Source organism: Trachurus japonicus, chromosome 21 (assembly GCF_045865225.1).
Source record: "Trachurus japonicus isolate A0001 chromosome 21, Traja_1.0".
Lineage (NCBI taxonomy): Eukaryota > Metazoa > Chordata > Actinopteri > Carangiformes > Carangidae > Trachurus > Trachurus japonicus.
In genome coordinates, this window is record NC_140927.1 from 10,830,473 (window position 1) to 10,851,347 (window position 20,875).

Sequence of the window (20,875 nt, forward strand, 5' to 3'; positions counted from 1 at the left end):
AGAAAGAGAGAGAGGACAGCAGAAACACCAAACCAGACACAAAGGTGGAGGAAAAGGGAAGAGGTTGGATAGAGGCGGGTGGCAGGAAGTAGAAAGCAACAACAACAGACAGACATTTAGTAACAGCAGTTAAGAAAAAAGCTGTCCACTTCCAGTAGGTTGAGATACTCAATATATCAGACCAATGGAAGAGCTAATGCTAATGGCTGAGTTTCCTGGTATATATTAGCATCTTGTGAGGTTTTAGCTATTATTCAATGAAGGTTCTCCATTGAAAATCTTTCATATATGGCCAGGAAATAAAGCAATTACAAAACAGTCCTAATACTGTTTCTGCTGCTGATAAGTTAGAGCACAACGCTATCAGAGCATCTGTTGAAGGATGTTCTTATATGGTCACATATAAACTTCCTAAACAAAACAACAAACTCATTAACCCCACCAAACTCACCGGGTGTAATGACAGTAGATATCGGTGTGCTCTCCATGTCATCCTTCACAGTGACAACACTGACGTTGTACTCTATTCCTGGACTGAGGTTATCCAGGGTGCAGGAGTTCTCTCCCGCCTCCACAAACTCCTCTAAGCTGTTTCCTTGCTGTCCATTGGTAGGGGTGCATGTCACTCTGTAGCCAGTGATGTCTTGGAGAGACAATATTGGTATTTAGCTATTAGTTTGAGTATTTCATGAGTGACTAATCCATTTGGGTCCATCCACATTTTGGTGTTTGTGTGCGTACCTGGTGTAGCAGCTCCATTCCACTGCACGGTGAGCTCTCCAGTGCCAGGGTTAGACTCCAGGTTGAGATCAGTAGGAGGAGACAGAGCTGGTGAGGAAGAGGAAAGAGGGAAGTCAAAAGGAGGTGGACAGGGGAAGTCAAAGACATATGTAAAAGACCAAAGGAGTCAGTATTTACGTGTGACAACGCGGCGTGTGACTGGGGTTCCCTGCTCATGTCCATCTATGACCGACTGGACGCTGTAGGTGTACTCAACTCCCGGGGTCAGACCAGATACGTAAATACTTCCTGACTCGGAGGTCACGTCTCTGGGGGCCTCTCCGCCCTGACTGGGACGGACTGTCAGCTGAGGAAATAAATGAACACAGAGTCAGAGAGGCGGAGGAGAGAGACACAGGGATTGGGGTATAGGAGGTAAAGGTCAGAGGTCATTGTTTTCCCAAGAACATGGAAGCCGGCAGAACATTCTCATCTATGGTGTGACATATTTTGACCAATCGCATTTACGCTTGAGGTCTGTAGTTTCCATGTTAGCTTGCTCCAGAAGGGGCCTACACTGAACCAAAAATAACTGGAATCTAGTCCTAACAGCAAACGGGAAATAATAATCAGAGAACAACAGTCACACAATTTAGGTGTTCAGACAGGGACAGGAAACATAGAGAATACATGAATGCAGAAAATAAAAACATAAAAAAGAGACACAGCATATTATGCTTTTGTAGTGAATGTACCTTGTATCCAATGCGGGGAACTGGAGTCCAGGATATGATAATGGAGGTGTCAGTCACATCGGTGCTGAAATGAGGAGCGTTTCCCATTGGTGGGTCTATAAACACACAAAGAGCACAGGTGTGTATGGATCAGTTGCATATGCAGAACACACCCACAAATCGCTTTATACTCTTATATGTGTACGTCAGACACTCACTAGTGGTAAACACAGCGGTCTCTCCGACACTCAGTGTGTTGTCCTGCTCTGCGTGCAGCGTGGCGGTGTACTCTGTGTCGGGCCTCAGGTTGAGCAGCGTGTACTCAGAGAGGCGAGCGGGCAGGCGCAGCTGCTTTGGGTTAGAGCCCTCAACAGTGAGGAAAAGACGGTAGCCGCTGATTTTGGCACGAGGGGCATACCACATCATCACGGCACTGTCCTCGGTGATGTTGGTGAAATGGATATCAGTGGGAGCATCAGGCTCTGACAAGAGAGAGATCAGTTAACACTGTTAGGTTGGTTGAAAAATAAATAATCACGTATTTGACATTACGAATACAAAACTGCATGTGTGTACTGAGCATCCGTCATACTCACTGGTGGTTTGCTCCCCAATAAGTGGTAAACTCTCCTCTCTGTTGTGAATGCTATAGACATTGAAGCGGTACAGTGTTCCAGGCTGCAGATGTGTCACTTCAATGTAAGAGTTCTGGCCGACGGGCAGCGTCATCACCTCCCGAGGAGTACCAGACTCATCGATGGGGACGACAGTGACGCGGTAACCGGAGACGCCACTGCCTGGACCGGTCCATGTCAGAACTATTTTCTTATCTGACACCTCAAAGAACCGCAGGTCTGTGGGAGAAGCCACTTCATCTGTGGAACGGTAAAACAAACATATCATTAAATATTTTGTTCCTTAGTGTTGTACACTTAATATCAGCAGATCTGAGCATATATTCATATATATGTCCAAACGTGGCATCCCAGTAATTCCAAAAAAAAGTGTTAGTGGTTAGTCTGTAGATTCATGCCTTTCCCTTTCTCTGGCACCTGGGTAGAGTTAGTCTAAATCCCAACTGGTCTCTTATTGAATAACTGGAATAACTCTCTTGCAGCTGTTAGAAGTAAAATTGGTGACTGTGTGGAAACATGTCATTTATGAGGGACGGTCCAACAATTCACCACGACCCAAAACAAGATTATATAAGCCTAACCCTAACAGATAGACAGTTGACGCCTTTTTCATCTTAAGCAGAATGGGAGAGCTTATTTGGTCAGAATTGAAATATTATCAACTAAACGGAGCCAGCTATGTGGAAATCCAATTCAATTCCATGTCCTGTGTGGCTGTGTGTAAAAACATGATTTAAAATAAGTCTCTGATAAGTGATTCAGTGCATTTGTTTTGATGTTGCCTATCAACGAAGCACATATTGGTTATATACATATGATCATATCAGTATGTATGACAACATTTCTGCAAAGAAAGTGCCAAATTATTACACTGCGAACAGACTGAATGGCAGTACACAAACATTTTTAATAGTAACCAGCTGTATAAAGACAGAGAGAGAGACAAGTCAAGATGATTAAGTGGAGATGTCTGGACTTTTGTTCAAACCAGATACACTCAATCCAGATCATGTGCAAATGTGAAAAGTAATTTAACTACAACACTATACTTTGATCTAGGTTTAGCCATTGTTATGCCATGGGCAGAGCCCCGGCACTGAAACTTGTGATAGTGCTTTGTCAAGCTTTAAATGTTGGACTGAGTTTGCAGTATTTACATGATTTGAGTTTCAAAGCTGTTTGCTGCTGACCTATAAAAGCACATCAGAGCAGATGCAGCTGATCAAGAGGACTAAAGCTCTTCTGAGTTTATTGGCTTATAACGTATATGAATTATATGTTCATGACAGTGATTGAGCCGAGCACTTTGCACCCCACTCAGCAGTGAGAGCAGCTCGGACAACCTGTACGTAGTAAAGAGCCTCAGTTCATTTGTCATAGTAGCCTACACATCTACCACAGCATGTAGGGGTTCACTTTTCTGTCTAGAGATGGCAGCACAAACTCTCAACAAGGTTATGTTAAGACTTTACAAACAAGCACACACACACACTTGCATCGACACACATGCTTTTCCAGTATAGCATCTGCTCGACTGACCCACCAACAGTGTGATCGACTTGGCAGACTGAGAAGTTTTACATAACTACAATTCAGCAGAAGAGCGCAACAGCTGTGAACTCAATGACTTCACTTTCCATTGGAAAAGCCTTCACTTCTGGTGAAGAGAGCTGAGACCTTGACATAAATCACTAAATGAGCCACAAAATGACTTGCAGGTTGATTTTGGAGAGAGCACTCATGACAAGAGTAATCAGTAAAATTCATACAAACATACAGCAGGGTGTGATTTTATGGATCATAATCACCAAATCGGCAAATTCTTTGGTCACTGCACAGTGCATAGTAACTCATGGTGGACCAGGGAGAAAAGTGAGAAGTTTCCTACAGTTTATTAATCCAGGGAAAGTGTGCACCTAGATGGAACAGATTTGAATAATTCCACACCCAGACTAGCTCCACTTTGTTGCACACATTTTTCAGTTACCTGGCAGTGGATCTCCAGCGGTGTTCACCTGCACAAAGACAGGCTCACTCTCCAGGGTGTCCTCCACAGCATAGATGCTGATGTTATACAGCTTGCCAGGTAGAAGGTCACTCAGGGTCACAGATGTTGCTGTGTCAGGGAGATTCAGCTCTGTGCTTTCACCTTCCAGTGATGGTGTGTAGACGACGCGGTATCCTGCACGGACGACACACAGACCATGCAGTTTGCTAGAGAAAGTTGATAGACGTTGCCTGTGACCAACATGATAGTGTCATAACATACCAGTGATAGGAGCCAGTGGTTTGTCCCAGGTGATCACAATAGAGGTTTCTCCCACCTCCTCGACCTCATGCTCGACGGGAGCATCAGGTGCTATGGAACAAATGAAGTGTAAGTAGACGGAAAATTACAACCAACTGCTTTATTTTTACTGGATTGCTTGATTTGTCCCTGGCACGTGTTTATTAGGCAGCTGACAGATGCAAAACTGTATTTCAGTCTAGCAGCAGTATTTGTGCCTAAGATGACGAAAGGAAAAACATACAGTAAAGAAGATGTTTGGGAAAAATGAAAAATGAGAAAGTGTTTGTATGCTTCTTCTCACCAGTGGTTTGTGAAGTAGTAAGAATGAGGTTGTCCTCTCCACTGTCTGTAACCTCATAGACGTTGACAGTGTACTTTCTCCCAGGCAGAAGCTCGTGAATGTTCACTGAGGTAGCTGTACGGGGAAGGTCTGACAGGAAACAAAGATATATTGTATGAGGACAATGGTTTTTATTCATGAGCAGCTTAAGGAAGGCTAAAATATAGCAATGCAATATAAAAACCAAGCTGTAGCTGAGCAAATTAATTCATGTGTGTATCTGCAGTTACCTAGCACGATGGGTTGTCCAGTGCTCTGCCCCTGCTCACTGAGCTCATACTCTACTCTGAAACCAGAAACTGTGTCGGAGGCAGAAACCCAGGAGATGACAAAGCTGCTGGAGGTAATTTCAGTCACTGACTCTGAGATGTCGACCATAGGCGGAGGCTGGGTGGTCTCTCCTTGCGATGTAGCCACTGTAGGAGAAACACAGATGGAAAATAAAAGAGTTGGCAACTTGCTGCCTCTGAGATCAGCACTGGCATCACTGGCTACGACACTCTGGCAAAAGAGTTCTAAACTAAATCTGAATGAGGATTTCCCGATTTAGTAAGGGTGGAATTTAGGGAATCAAGCAGAGCAACAAAAAAAAAGCCAGAAAAAGATGTTGTTGGGTTTTTTTTTGTTGCAAGTATTTCCCTAGATTCCTGTCTTCAATATCATCTTCCATATTTTGCAAAGCAGCAACAGTTAATAAGATTACACTAATAGCATGCAGTGACACTGCAGAGGAAAAGTTTCCACACCAAGAGGAGTTGCACCTCATCCAAAACTGAGATCTCTCGACTCACATGATCCATAAGTGGTGGTGAAGTCAAAGCGTGTGACCTCTCGGCGTCCGAACCGCAGAATGCTGATCAGCTGACCCTCATAGGTGATGCCTGGCTTCAGGCCAGAGATGGTGTGGGAGTTAAGATGGCCAGGGATCATCACCTCCCTCCATGGGGTGTTTGTGTTTTTCTGAAGGAGGTTAGGACAGGAGATGTGAGTGGGTTTGATGGCCAGCATGTGGAACCAGAAGTTGGACGTTTGATATTACAAATGAGGTGCGGGGGAGAAGTCATGTCCTTGTTATTGGTGAAAACTCACCACTCTCCATTTGAGGATGTACTGGGTGATGTGAGCAGATGCTGGGGCATTCCACTGAATGGGGTGGGAGTTGGGCTGGTTTCCAGATTCTGTAATGATCACCTGGACAGGAGGTTGACCACCTGGGAAACACACAGACAGATGGGTAAGCAGACCAGGATCACTGGGTTGAACAGCAAAGACAGTAAAATATGGCCTGAAAGAAATATACATTATTATGTAATACCTCAATTAAATAGTAACTGTGATGAGCACAAACGTACAAAAAATACTGCAATAGAAAATTATCTCAATTTAAAACCTGGACTTTCACATAACCTGACTTAAGAGTGAGTGAGTATCTGCCAATGTGTAGAAGTTTTTCCTGAACAGAGAGAGTGAGGGAAAGATCACACATCCCTGTGAGATTCCAGCACAGGTTTCAACAGTTCTACTTTCTCTACTCTGTAACCTTCGCCACTTCACCATGTCTTCTAACCCTCCCTGTTCTCATAGGGGTATTTATGTAATGCAGGGATAGTTTGTCATACCTCTTACCACTGTTATGACTCATATGCTTTGGATTTTACCAAAGTAGTCAATAATCAAAACAGTATGAGTCTAATCCGATAAAAAATTGAATTTAACAGGCATTAGTAAAAATGCTGGATCGAATATCTGAAGAAAATTGAATTTCCTCTACAGAATGACCTGTTGTCGAATAAACCCTGAAATGTCGTGGGAATACTTGTAGAGCTTCATGTGGTACAGATGAGTAGATTGCATTTCATTTGCACAAACATTGCACAAGTGAATATGACAAACTTAGAGAGAGAAAAAACATTTAAACTGATCTGAGAAAGTCATGGAATTCATTGTGCTGGATGACCTCTTTTCACTCCAAGAAATACAGGTTTTGATGTTCAATTAAATTCCTCACAGCCTCACCACAGACTGCCAAACAGCTGTCTTTGACAGTTGGCCACGTCTGTCACTGGATTTCTTGGAAAAAGGCAATGGGTTTTTGTAGCTTACAGCAGCTTGAGCATGTTATTGTATCATACTGCATCGAACAGACAATTTATCAGATAATGCACAGAGCGTTCACATTGAATTAACACTTAACACTCCAGACAGATTAGTAAATAACAAAAGACAACAGGACTGACACCAGCACTCTAGTAGTAGTCTCTGAACTGGTTTCAGAGATGAAACAGCAAATCACATCATCTTTAATGCAAACAGAAGTCATGTGGTGAGCAGAATCCTGACATAAGCTGTGCTGATAGAAACTGGTAGCTTCTATAAAGAACTGAGGTTTTCTGACCACTTTTCCAAATAGCAGACCTGTAATCAAAGTTACTGAGCAAGTGGCTCGGTTAACCAGAAGTTGCGAGCAGATACGCAGACCTCAAAAACAATCTGGAACCAATTACCGTCTATTACAGACCCACAGGCCACTGGTGAGGGTAAGGGTTACATAGAATCAGATGTGGGACGCAAATGAAAACGGATGCACACTTGTACGTACACACACACACGCAGCATTATATGCACTTAGACACATCTGTGTGACTTACAAGCACAAACATCCCCCTTTACTTTGCACATATAGACACAACATTCAGTCTTGATACAAGCAGTAGCATGACAAGACTGTGATAAGGAAGAACCACAGTAAAGGGAAGTAATACTGAGAGCCATCCGAACAATAAAACACGCCTCAAACAATTAAATGAAACCCCAAACAACTAGGGTGACACGGGAGGCAGAAAAGAAAACAATTTTTTTAGAAGATCTTATCAAGTCTTGTGAAAAGCGCTGAAAAATCCCCCATTGTTTGTCGTTTTTACCTTTTATGGTGTTTCACCCAGTAAGCCAACTGAGGGAGTCTGGATCTGCTCTGTGCTCGCCCTAAATCTTACTATGTTGTATTGTATGCTCACACTCACACACAGACAGCAAGTTCACAGCTGGTTGCCATTATGGCCACTTACTGCAGAATAGTGCCCTACATTTTGTATCTCCCATCAACCTGCTCTACACACACAGCAAACAAGTAACAGTTCAAATGTTCCCTTACGTAAGACGAGTCGAACCTGAGGCTCTGAGGCACTGACACCACAGCCTGGAGCTGTACTGACATTTATGTCCGCTGTGGGATATGTTAAAATGTTTTATTGCTCAAAATAGCAAATGTAAGCCATAAACACACATTGTACATCCACATCACTATTTTTTCCCCATGAATTAGGGTAAGTGTAAAAGGGAACAACATGGCATGTTGATTTACTTGCCATTGGAGAGCAAATTAACACAAGAGGCCGACTACGGCAGTGGAGAAAGAAAAATCAGTTGAATCCTAACAGGGCGGTGTCTACCCCTAACTAATGGCAATCTATATATAAAGACAAAAAGACAAAAGCCTGAAAAGTTGAAGACATTGCACAATGAGCTATGTGGTGTGGTTAGTTGTAATGACAAAGGAGGAAGAGTGACAAGTAAACATTAACAGCTGTGAGAGAGAGAAAATAAAAGTCCAGACAAGACTGTGAGAAAGATTTTGTTTGTTTGGAGCGATGTGATCTCGCCAAGCTTGGTTTCAAGTCATTAGGAGTAAGGTAATGTAACCATCAAGGTCATATAATGCTGTGCAATGAAGCATGACCTTGTTGTGAGGGATATACTGTAGCTATGGGGCATTAGATTACACTTTAAGTTGCTAAAATCAACAAAACTGGAAACTGTTCATCAGTGAACATTAAAAGTTGAGTTTGTGTTCGGGAGAAGTATTTTGTACAGCTGTGGCAATAGCAGCACAGGGGATGGACCACATGCTAGCAGGAACAAAGGCTCAGAGTTGGGGGTGTATTTGTAAGAGAGGAAATCACACCCCCCCTCCCCAACTCTGCCTGTTTCACATCAAAGTCAAGGGCCTCATTTTCAAGTTACAGCAAGAAATGAAGCACAATTTGTAGAAGTTTACCCATTTGATCAGCCGTGCACACATCCTCACTGAGGCCTAACAGTCTTTACTGCCACTGGGAATGTTTAGTCTGTTCCAGCAAAGTGATATTATCTACCTGGCGTTACACAGAGGGACAGCTTCCAAAGCTTACCAACACTCAGACTGAATGAATATCTAACAGTCAAACAAGTTCAGCATAACACAATATTACCAGACGCTGAAACTGGATCGAGAATCAAAGTGACAAGAACAGCACGGAAAAAGTAATGAGTCAAAAGATGAGTATGTGGGGAAAAGACAAACAAACAAGATTGTAGAAAATAATGTCAATTTAGCATCCTACCAGGGTAAGCCTGCTGGGGCTCACAGCTGAGTTCTCCGACGCCGTTGCCATAGCAATAACACTTGTACATGATTCCATGGATCATTCTATCCCAAGACTCTCCGATCTGATAGAAGGCTTTCGTCTCCGGCTCCTGGCACTGATCTAGGGGCAGAGTCACATGGAGTCAGGTAATGAAGCAGGGTCCATTCACAAGAGCTCTGAAGCTACAGCGCAACTGCTGCTCCATGAATATATCAAAAAATAAAACTTAAATCATGTCCATTCCATAGTAGTAGTTTAGGACATGACATCAGATTGAAGTTTTGCAGCGTGTAGGATGTCAGCATGGTAAACTCACCGATGGCATCGCACTTCCAGCGGCCACGCCCCTGACCAAAGCAAGTGCAGTTCATCATGTATCCCTCTTCATGTTGCTTGGTGAAGGTCTGATTCACCTCATAGGTCAGACCGTCCACAATACACTGGTCTGCAACACACACAGAGACAGTAAGACTTGAAGAGACGTGGTAGAGAAATGTGCAGAGGAAACTTTTCTTCTAGTTTTCCTCATCTGCTCTTCTGAATGCTGTGTGTGTTTGCATGTGCGTGTTCCTGCATGTGTGTGTTTGTATCTGTCTGTATGCATGTGCTGCAGGTGTAACTGAGGCCCCATAAAGTGCAGGTGTGCAGGCTGACTTCTGATCTTTTAGGTGGATGAGGGACTACATCACATATGACCTTTAACCTCTTCTCTCAGAGAGGCAATAATACTACTCAGTAATTATAATGCCACATATGTGAGCGGATGGAATCACTTGTTCTGACTCTTAGTGACCTATTCTGTCTCTTGCTGTTAGACACACACAGATACACACCTTTCAGCTGGGAGTAAGCAACACAGCTCCATTCTCCTCGGCCATTGCCAACACAGGTACACCGCATCATGTGACTCAGAACTTCGTGCCGTTTGTCCCACTGGTCTCCCACGCGGTACATCACCCCTTCACTGGTTGTACACACCTCTTCATGGGCTAGAATACACAAGACAAAAAACCAAAAGAAACATTGTAATAAGGCATGCCACTGACTTAACTTCTGGTGAAAACCCATTCAGAATTATCAGTTGTACAGACATATATCCAACACATTTGCAGATATTACCTAGCAACATGAGCAGTGCATACCAGCAGCAAAATAAAAACAGGCATATTGTAATGAATGAGTGCTCTTGAAGATGACTGATTCTACCCTATAATTACTACACAGGGATGTAGAGGACGTATGTAACCATCACAGAGCACCTGTGTCCGTTGAAACCAAGATTTGATTAAAAGTGAGAAACAGCTGTTGTGTGTATGAATGACTGTGTGTGTTCACCACATGTTCTCCAGTAATTATAAGAGTGAGTGGTTTTTATCAGGAAATCATAGAAAGTGTGCAAAGGTAGGTGGGACAAGCAGAGGCCTGTCTGTGTTCCTGTGTGGGGCAGAGAACATGTGGAAAATAATAACGATGTTAATAATGAAGATCTTAACCGTATGTGAGAGCACAGACACAGACCTCACAATAAAGTCCTTGACTTTAAATATGCAGAGAATATGACTCGGTTGCAGATTAAATGACTGACATTGCCTCAGCTGTGTTGCAGTGGAGCAGGTAGAGCAGACAAAACTGACATGCATGCATGCCCATGAACGCGTCTCTTTAAGTCGCCATAAGGGAAGGGAGGAGGAGAAGGAGAGAGATAGCAGATCTGCTCTCTTGGAGCCCAGCCAGGGATTTTCTATGCCAAGAAGAATTTGGAGCAGAGCCAGACATCTGGCTCCTGGAAGTACAGATCCTTGACTTGGTGTGGCAGCTGTGCAGCAAGGATGTAGCTGAAGCAGAAATACAGTGGCTGGAGATGTTGAGAACATGGTGTAGGACACACATGTCCCTTGGCCTAAGCTGTGGCTACCACATTTAAAATTGATGTAGACATTTGAATAATCGGGAGTAAGTCAGTATCGATCGGAAGTGGTCCGGCAAAAGAGTCCTGGGTGGCCAAGGCTCTCTGATACACATTGGGATGAAGGCTGGCCCATGGCCTCCAATCCAACATACCAGCTACTGTTGCTCAAACTACTGAAGAAGTCCATGCTGGTTTCTGATGCAGTGCACTGTGTCAGAATACACAGTGCATTACAGTTTGTTGTATATTTGGCAACAAAATGGGGACCAACACAATATTAGGCAGGTGGTCATAATGTTGTGCCTGATCAGTCTATTTAATATCACTAAGTCCTTCCCATGTTGGCATATGCCTGAATCACTGATTCAATTCCAGACCAAGACAATCCTTAGCGCATGTCATTCCCCTCCAGTCTCTCTCCCTGCTTTCCTGTCTCTCTACTGCCAAGTGCATGTCTTTTCTGTAGAACCAATCAATACTATCTGAGGGTAATCCGACCACTAGTTTAATGACTCTGAAAGTGGCCATTTAAAACTTAACGGGCTGTTTGGGCACCACAGCCAACAGCTGTGGGAGCTAAAACAATTAACAACCCCCCCTGGGGACAAGCAGTTTTATAACCACCTGATAGGAGGATGTTACTAACGCATAGGGCTAAACTAAACAAAAGTTTTTCCTGCTGCCAAACATAAACCCCATTCCTGGTGCTGAAGAGAGATAAGTAATAATGTTTATATGAGTGGATCTAATCGTAATGAAGCTACAGTTTGTGTAATGTACCCTGGATGTTGGCTCACAGCTGGAGACCATTGCCCCGTCAACCCAGGGGCACATGGCAGATAGCAGAGTTAAACTTCACCATTAACATCTCAACTACTGTGTTTGTTTTGACAGTCCTTGTGGAGTCATTAATGTCAATATCAAAGGCCCCCCGCTGTTCAGACTGCTTGCCTTGGTTTACCACCAGACAACCTGCTCTGACACTGGCTGGCTAGAGGGCGTGAATGCTCTTTTTGCCCTTGTTAAATCTCGACACGGTGTTTTAACGACAGGGTGTTGTCTCAAAGGTTTGTCTCAGGACAGAAGTTAACATGCAAGAAATTCTGAAGAAAAGGATCCCTTAAAAATAACCACAAAAGGTTAGTTTTAGCATACAAAGATTACTAGTCTGCAGGCCGTTGACATGTGCAAACCTTTGGACACGCCAGCCCACCTCCCCACCATGTTCACAGCATGAACAAACTATTTGAGCTACTTCAAAGGGTTGCCTATCTGTCTTGCCACAAAGCAAAAAAATCTTCAAACAGATTATGACATGAAATAAATTGAGTGCTCCATTTTTCTCCAGAATTCAAAGATAAGAGAATCTCTGATAAGATCCTGTAGATGTTTCCACTTTGTACCATCCACATTCTGCAGCCCACTGCCAAACAGACTATTACACCCTCTGCCTGTCTGCTTTTAAGTTGATCCGACTTTACTGTTTTAAATTAGAGATACTCCCACTTCTATTTGTGGATACTGTTTCATAGCATCACAGCAAACAAAGACAACAAATTGAAGCCATGTCTAGATAAAACTAGATTTATGTCTTCAGACCTTTGCAACCTTGGATCCCCCATTGAAGAGATTCAGAGCAGTGACTCACTTCACTTGTTGTGACGACTCAGCTGTGTTTGTATAAAGTGGCTTCAGCACTGACTGCATCCACCATAAACTGTTGTAATTATGTGGTTTCTAAATTAGACAGTTGGGCTTACTCTGACATCAAGTCCTATAGATTTTCATAGTTTGTGCTCTTTGTTCAGCCTGTCTGTGTCATCATTACCATTTCATTACAGTTTCACAGACAGAAGTGCAGTGTCAATGACCCCCTGGTGTTTCACTGGCTTCAGCCTCTTTTGTTGCCTAAGGAGATCTAATTAACACCAACCCAACACAGCAACAGTGAATTGTGAATTTGTTACTTGAATTTGGCTTTGCTAAACATAAAGGCGTAAGAACTGTAAATTACACTGTCTGTGCTGTCAGCTCCAGCCCCCTCTTATCATCACTCTGATAATCGCTTCTATGCTAATGAAATAAAATCAACCATCAAATCTTTTCATTGTCAAACAACAACAAACAAAGGACAAAGGATAGAGAGGCCAAGTTAATTCAGACAGGGGGAGTGGCATTTTATTTAAGACCTGAGAGACGCTGCAATTAGCTGAGCTAATCGCGTTAGTTACCCCTGTGGCCAGCAAACTGTCTCACTGGTCTACAAGTTGGTCAGTTGTCCAGGCCTGTGAGACCATGTCCACATTAATGCAGACACATTTAAAAGCAGATTCTTATCTTGTTGTTCCTTTGTTTTCTTTACTTCTACCATTTAAACAACATTTTTAATAGTATGGCCTAAGATTGTGTCAAACTCTCTCCATCTCACACACACACAAACTTACCAGCCATGGGGCAGAACCCAAATCGGTGCTCTGAATCATAGTCAGTTGTGGTGCCACACCACTTCATGCCATCTCTGCGTCCATCGGCAGTGCAGTCAGTGTAGTTTTGGCCATTGTAGACGAAGGGGAACTGGCACAGAGCACCATTAGAGTTACCGCCTCGTGTTGCCACAATTGCTATTGGAAGAAAAGAGATCACCATCACTTTTTGACTCATGATTTATCAATACCCAAACCCCACCACAACTCCTGTTTATGTACATCCAGGCTAAGCCCAATTAAAAACTGATGTGAGAGATATGATGCAGCTGCTCTAATAACACTCATATTCACTCACCATTCTTCTCTGTACAGAAGGAGTACTTCTGGTCAGTCTCAAAGTCAGAGGAGGTGGAACACCACAACTGTCCATCGCTGCGTCCATCAGAGGTACAGGAGTGGTAGGTCTTTCCCTTGGAGACAAAGGGGAACACACAGGGCTGACCTCCAGAGTTGCCACCATACACTGGAGCTGGTCCATCTGGAAAATAGACAAATACATTAACATCACTAATCACATGACAAGAGATTCTCACTTCACCTGCTGAGTTGTGGGTTTATTGTTGCTTCACAGGTTAAGTGAAAACCTCTCTTACCCCACTGTTCACAGCTGACTCCATTGCCAAGACAGGTACAGAGCATCTGCTTGGCTCCCTGGGTCTTGAGCCAGCGCTGGCCAATGAAGTATGACAGTCCTGTTTCTGTGCGACAGGGCCCCTCCTGAGGAAGCTCTGGCACGGCGGCGGGCTGGTAGACCGCAGGCTGGATGTTAGTGATCACACGAGAGCCAGTGCCTAAGGTGTAACATGAGAGACGAGTCAGACATAGAAAAAATGTCAAAAGCATATACCATTAATTTCTTAATCCTAAAATCACATCTACGTGACAACTCTAGGGAAAATGTCATGGATTAAGCATTTAGGAAAGACTGTTAAAAGTCACCTAAAATCATCAATCAATGAGTTGTGCTGTATAATACACACAATAAAACACAGTCACGATGAGCATATGTTTCCATCTCACACCCTGTAATCACTTCAAGCCACTTTAAGCACATTTTTCCACTCTCCTGTGCCTCATTCCTCCCTCTTCATCCCCCTGGTCCATGTCTGTGTCTCTCTTTCATGAGGTCATGATCATGAGTTACAAGACTCGTCTTTCTCACTTCAGCACTCAGACACTTGGCATCTGTTATCTCTCCCCCCTCACAGCATCTGTCCCTGGTGTACGTTCTTCTCTCCACACAGAGTGTGAAAGAGGGGGAAAAAGCCAGAGGAGAGACAGGGATGTTATCAGTTCTCACCCAGGCCAGTGGTGTGAAGTGAAGCATGCCTCTCGCACTTCCACTCCCCTCTGCCGTTTCCTGTGCACAGACACTGGAGCAGGTGGCCGCGGGCATCTGTCTTGGTCCAGGTATCTCCAATACGGTAAGAGGACAGAGTGTCCTGGTCGTTACAGCGATCTAGGAGAGTAGAGATTCACTGGGATTAATTATAAAGATTGTGGCTTTTTTGCTAAAGGCCTTGAGAGGAATAAGAAAATCAGCAACGGTGCTGTGGGGAGTGCCTCCTTCTGGCCACCAGCTGTTTCCATGTTTGCATTTTGGTGACTTTGTGGATAGCTTACTGAACACATGCATGATGGCATTTTATTGATGAGCTCCACTGAGAAAACCTTGCAAGGCCACCCTGAAGAATTGCATGCGACAACAAACCAACATGGAATAACATTCATTATCATGTGTTACATCAGTCAAAACCATTAACGATACAAGTAATGCTTCTAATGAGAAACACAACCGGTAAATGTTTCCTGCAGAGGTTGTAGAAATCCTCCCAACACATAACTTTTAGTGTAGTCCTGATAGTGTGGCTGGAAAGTTTATCTGTGAGACATTTCATGAGGATTAAGCGGTACATGTGTATACACGCATGCTTCTTGTTCAAGTACAGCAGGATTTCCTCAGCAGCTAATTTAATTTTCTGCCTGTGACCCAGTTCTTCCTGTTTGTTGCGGACTAGTAGGTAAACACCAAAAGTCCTACAGATAAAGAAGGCTAATGAAGATAAAAAATATAGATTTCAGGGTTCCAGACTCACTTATGTGGTCCTTAACTTAGAATTTTAAATGAACAAGCACAAGATTTTGGGGCGCACACTGTAAATCGACTTGCACAGCAAATCACATTTCCTTTTCATTCATGATACTCACACACATTGGCCTGCCACCACTAATGACAGATTCCAGATCCTTTAAGTTGCCCTTTCCACATGTTACCAGTGTTACAATTTGTTTTTGTAAATGTACTGGTTGCATGAAAAATTACTTTCACTGTCTAAAATTTCAGGGTAAAATGCCACCATTTAGGGGCAGTCTAGAGCCCTTATTTACTGTAGATATAGATATACTTAGATATATAGACATATCTTACTTCTGGAGGTGCATGTGATGCGTCCACTTCCCTCTCCCAAACAGGTGCAGTCCACCACCATCCACCCCTGGTACGGCTTCTCCCACGTCTCTCCGACAACATAGGAAGTTCCCGCTGAGTTGTCGTAGCAACGCTCAGCTGCGAAAACACAAACAAAAAACACACTCAAGCTGTGAATCACTCAAAAATATATCTTGCATATAGTTTGAAAAACGAGTTACTTGTAGGTTTTCCAACTAAAATCTTTTGGGGGAAACAGGTGGTGGCAATTAACGCTTAACGAGCTTCTGCTACAGTTGTTATGATACACACTAGCCTTCAGAAACTCACAATGTTGATACATTTTCAGCTAAGCAAGCACATACATCAACGAGTAGTTATGTAAATATAGTCACGTCTGTCAGTGGCAGGCTTAATGACTCACCGATGGGTTTGCAGGTCCACTCTCCTTTGCCGTTACCCAGACAAACACACTCCAACATGTAGCCTCCTGTTTCATGGGGTCTCCTCCAGGTGTCACCTATCTTATATGATGCCCCATTCTCATGACAGCGGTCTGGGTAGAGAGAGAGAAAAAAAGGTGATCCAGAGATGACCAGATGACTACATGTGTGTGTATTCACATTAAGAAAGCAAAGGAAAAGAAAAAACACACACTCAGACATTTCTCCCATTATCTAACCGCCCGGCTAACTGCAAACAGCTGCATGGCACCAGTTGTTAATCAGTTGTAGAGAATAGGGAGTATAACCAGTTTACAGGCCTGAGTCTGGCAGATCGGGATATACACATGAAACACATGAGCTGGGCTGTGTGGTCTGGAGTTGGCAGAAAACACACTTACTGGCAATGGTGCAGCTGATCTTGCCCCTCCCAGATCCAATACAGGTACAGTCCCAGATCATGCCATCCTTGGGTCTCTCGTAGGTATCTCCCACAGAGTAGTACAGCTGGTTGATTTTATCGAAGCACTTCTCCTCTGTTATAAAAAAAGAAAAAACAAATGGAAAAGGTCTGTCCTACATGTGTTGTGCTAAAGGCAGATGGAACTAGAGACAGACTGATGTGGGGAATGATGCAAAAAGACGTGTGAAAGGCATCAGTATCAAACTCACCTTCAGGTTTGCTTTTACATTTGATGCCAGCGACTCCATGGCAGGTACAGATCAGCGTGCTTCCCAAATACGGCCGCTCCCACTGCTCATTAATGGCATACGTGTTGCCATTCTCCAGACAGCCGTCTGACAGGACAGAGGGGGATGAGGGAAAACCGATGAGACTTTAGTATGAGCTCAATTTTAGCAGCAGGAGGTTTCATAAAAGAAAATACCCCCTGCCTTTGCTTATACTCCAAAACACTCACTGTGCAGGGAAAATGTGTGTATGAGACAGAAAAAAAACACACACACTCCACCCACACACACCCAAAAACCCCATACCTGCTCACTATGTCCTTTTACAAAATGGAAAGACAAACGCAGGCAGTGGAAATTGCTCCAGCAGTAACAAACACTGGTCAGTATTACAGGTTACAAGACAAAGACAAATGTAAACCAAAGTAAGCAAACCCTAAATTAGAATACACATTTTATTGGAGGACAAGACTTCACCCATGTCTGTGAAAGTGAGTGTGGATGTGTTAAGTTGACTTCAAAGGGCCTCCAGGCTGAGTAATAAATCAGCTGCACAGAATGGAGAATAATATCCACTTTTTACTTTCTCTCCCCCACCAGGCTTCTTCTTTGTTCACATCCCATGACTTCACATGCCACACACATCTCTTCTCTAACTTTTTCTCTGTATAGACCTGATCCTCCTTCACACACGGGTGGATTTAAGGAGATGAGAGAAGTTGTTGGAGATAAACAACTGATTATCAAACCCAAGACACATAAACTTTAGCCTTAATTGCTGCTCTGATTGCAAAGAGGCACAGACCACAAGCACAAAAAAATGTGTCCAGTTTGTTTTCCCCATTTTAAAAAACATAAAATGTCAAAATAAAGATTTCTCATCTGGCTACTCTGTACGTACAGGAGCTCTCCAGATGACCTCTGGTGGCCCCGGGGACCTTCTCCTGCTACACTTAAATCACTCCGGTGACTCAAAACGAGGACTTACCCTGAGAGACCGAGGAGACGTGATGCTGCTGCGACTGTCTCCGATTCCTGTGCGTCCCTTTGGGCATGCAGTTCACCGCGCTCCCGATGCAGAGCGCAACCAGCACCCTGGCTATGGTGCCGCCGGTCATAGTGCTTGTTGCAAATGCGAGCCTCTCGGTTACTGCAGAGTGTGGTCACAGGTGCCACTAATGTCTCAAGGGGACGGAGAGAAGTCGGTTCCAGTGCAACTCTTGTTCGGTGCAGCAGCTCCTGCCTCCCCACTCTGTCTGTCTGCTCCCCTCTCCGGTCGGCGGCCCCACTGTGCAGGTTACCAGTCTGGGGGGAGTGATTTATCTGGGCATGGCTTTCAGCCGGAGGTGGGAGGTCCCAACAAAGTCACTGACTACTCACGCAGCATGGAGAAGTGAGGACAAACTTTTAGAACATAGAGATGGATAAACGCTCGTTTGAGATCACAAAGCCTTGCTCTGGGATTAGGGAAGACAGGTTACTTTTTGAAAAGAAAAAAAAAACGCGGCTGTGTCCATGCCACCTGCATAACCGAACAAACAAACTTGAGGGGATATGCTCCCTGTGTAGATTTTAATTGCTCCACCCGGGTAAGGATGTCCAGCCCACCCGCCTATGTTGTAAGATTTAGGATCTTGATGGCCACAGGGGTGCAGCCCTGCTCCCAGCAGCTCTCTCATCCAGGGAGACAACTTAATCCTAGCAGTAAACACTCAGACCTCCTATGATTTTACTGTTGCCTTAAGGACACTTAAACAACCATCTCCCCATAGTCTACATTTATTTCAGGTGGTCTCACATTGTAAATTACTGGTGGTTGAAAGTGTAGGGTCATGTCAAGACAGATGTATTTTATCCTGTAAACATGTGCCTGATATCACTTGATACTTGGTCTTCCTTCATATCCTGACATGAGTAATCTAGAGCTCTGCTACACCCAAGTACAATCAGATGCTGCATGAGTTTTCATCTTAGAAGAGCAGCTTTGCCGCTGGACAGTGATGTTATGCAGTGGTATCTCGGCCTATCGGTGTTAACACGGTCCTGGTGGTGATCTGCAGGAATTGGGTCACATGGCGTCAGTGTCTGGAAAGCCTCCAGTAGCCTTATAAGTTTCAATGTCTGGAGAGTGTTTATATGTCCAGAGCGGTTATTGAGATGATTCCTCAACTACAAGTGAACTTCTGTAATGTGCGTGTCAAGAGGTCAATTTCTATACTCTTATGGTTGTTCAGTTTATAATGGGGCCTCTCTATCGAAGAGTGTCCTCCTCAGTTGTTCAGTGCTTTGTACAGTACTGTTATGAAGTGTGAATAGCCTGGGCTATTCAAAAAAGTCTATTACATACTTTTTAGTTGCTTTGTCTTTTTAGCTGGGTTAAGGGTTCTTTAAATCACTTTCTCTTTGATCTTTTCCTCAACTTTGGTTGCATTTTCTGCTATTATTAATATTATAAACACTGACCACTTTGCAAATGGAAAGCTCCAGTAATCCTCCTGTGTTGTCTCATGACACATTTGTTTCTGCCCTCCATGAGTTGTGACTTCCTTTCCATGTCTTTAGTCATCTCTGGGGGTTGAAACACTCATGCATGACGAGTCCCTGAATTTCTTTTACCCCAACAAATCTGGTTTTAATCGAATGGATGCATCAGCAAAGTTTTAAAATATAGCTATGTACCCCACAGTGATGTTGCACAGCCTTTAACACAGTTGACAATGAAACTGAAGACAAAATCTTCCATACAGATTGAGGATACCTGTTGTTAACATGTAAAGATTTCAACACAAACTTCATTAGTGAACTGGGAAGTGAAACTCATTTGACGTCATTGCTTCTGATGACTTGCGTTTTTGTATTATATATATCCCAACATCCATCCATTCATCATTTATTTTGCTTGTCTATGCAGAGCCATTGGGGGGGTGAAGGGGCAGTCTCAGCTGACATAGGGCGAGGGCGAGGGCGAGGTTCACCCTGGACGGGTCACTAGCTTTTCACAGAGCCGACATACAGAGACAAACAATGCACACCTACAGGCAGTCAATCTCCGATACACTAACTGTGCATGTCTCTGGATGGTGGGAGGAAGCTGAACAATCCAGAGAACCAATAGTCCAGGCAATTTAGCTCATTTTGGACCCCAAAATAGAACTAATTGTCACAGAAGGTTTTTCACCATACATCATTTCTATGAGGTGTCTAGAACAACATACTAAAAGTCCTAAGAAATCCTAGTTGGGGAAATATGTTTAATTTGCATCATTATTTACTGTATAAAGTCTATGGTGCCGACAACAATACACCCCAATGGGGCTATTTTTTTCCTTTACTCCTATCACAATGAAACTTTACATGATGAAAGTATCCATGAAATGTAAAATTTTTTGTATTACAAGTTTCTTTGAAAATGAATTTGAATATGCAAATGAGCCTTACACTAATCAAATATGCCCAAAATACACCCGAATAGGCTTCTTTTTTTCCTTTACTCCTACCACAATGACACTTTACACAATGAAAGTAGACATTAAAAGTAAAATTTTTTGTATTACAAGTTTCTTGGAAAATGAATTTGAATATGCAAATGAGCAATACACTAATGGAATATGCCCAAAATACACCCGAATAGGCTTATTTTCTTCCTTTACTCCTACCACAATCAAACTTATAAAACTTACTCACACAATAAAAGTATACATGAAAAGTAACATTTCTGTATTTCAAGTTTCTTGGAAAATTAATTTTAAATATGTAAATGAGCTCAACACTAATTGACTTATGGTCAAGAAGCCATA

The 20,875-nt window shown here is 43.3% G+C and overlaps 1 protein-coding gene across 1 annotated transcript in view; it reads right to left on the minus strand.

The window, feature by feature from the left end:
* fn1a (fibronectin 1a) overlaps window positions 1-18,372 on the minus strand; it is a 30,024-nt gene extending 11,652 nt beyond the window's left edge. The window contains exons 1-24 of the mRNA XM_085765739.1: window positions 18,067-18,372; window positions 17,061-17,186; window positions 16,790-16,924; window positions 16,370-16,501; window positions 15,946-16,083; window positions 14,818-14,976; window positions 14,111-14,308; window positions 13,813-13,995; window positions 13,476-13,652; window positions 9,956-10,111; window positions 9,439-9,567; window positions 9,099-9,242; window positions 5,809-5,930; window positions 5,511-5,679; window positions 4,950-5,135; window positions 4,681-4,809; window positions 4,359-4,448; window positions 4,077-4,271; window positions 2,051-2,329; window positions 1,673-1,936; window positions 1,476-1,570; window positions 919-1,087; window positions 742-828; window positions 452-643 (exon numbers count right to left, since the gene is read on the minus strand). Coding sequence (XP_085621865.1) covers window positions 452-643; window positions 742-828; window positions 919-1,087; window positions 1,476-1,570; window positions 1,673-1,936; window positions 2,051-2,329; window positions 4,077-4,271; window positions 4,359-4,448; window positions 4,681-4,809; window positions 4,950-5,135; window positions 5,511-5,679; window positions 5,809-5,930; window positions 9,099-9,242; window positions 9,439-9,567; window positions 9,956-10,111; window positions 13,476-13,652; window positions 13,813-13,995; window positions 14,111-14,308; window positions 14,818-14,976; window positions 15,946-16,083; window positions 16,370-16,501; window positions 16,790-16,924; window positions 17,061-17,186; window positions 18,067-18,196 — 3,784 coding nt within the window. The 5' untranslated portion in view covers window positions 18,197-18,372. The remainder of the gene's footprint in view (window positions 1-451; window positions 644-741; window positions 829-918; window positions 1,088-1,475; window positions 1,571-1,672; window positions 1,937-2,050; window positions 2,330-4,076; window positions 4,272-4,358; window positions 4,449-4,680; window positions 4,810-4,949; window positions 5,136-5,510; window positions 5,680-5,808; window positions 5,931-9,098; window positions 9,243-9,438; window positions 9,568-9,955; window positions 10,112-13,475; window positions 13,653-13,812; window positions 13,996-14,110; window positions 14,309-14,817; window positions 14,977-15,945; window positions 16,084-16,369; window positions 16,502-16,789; window positions 16,925-17,060; window positions 17,187-18,066) is intronic.
* Window positions 18,373-20,875: the final 2,503 nt, after the last annotated feature.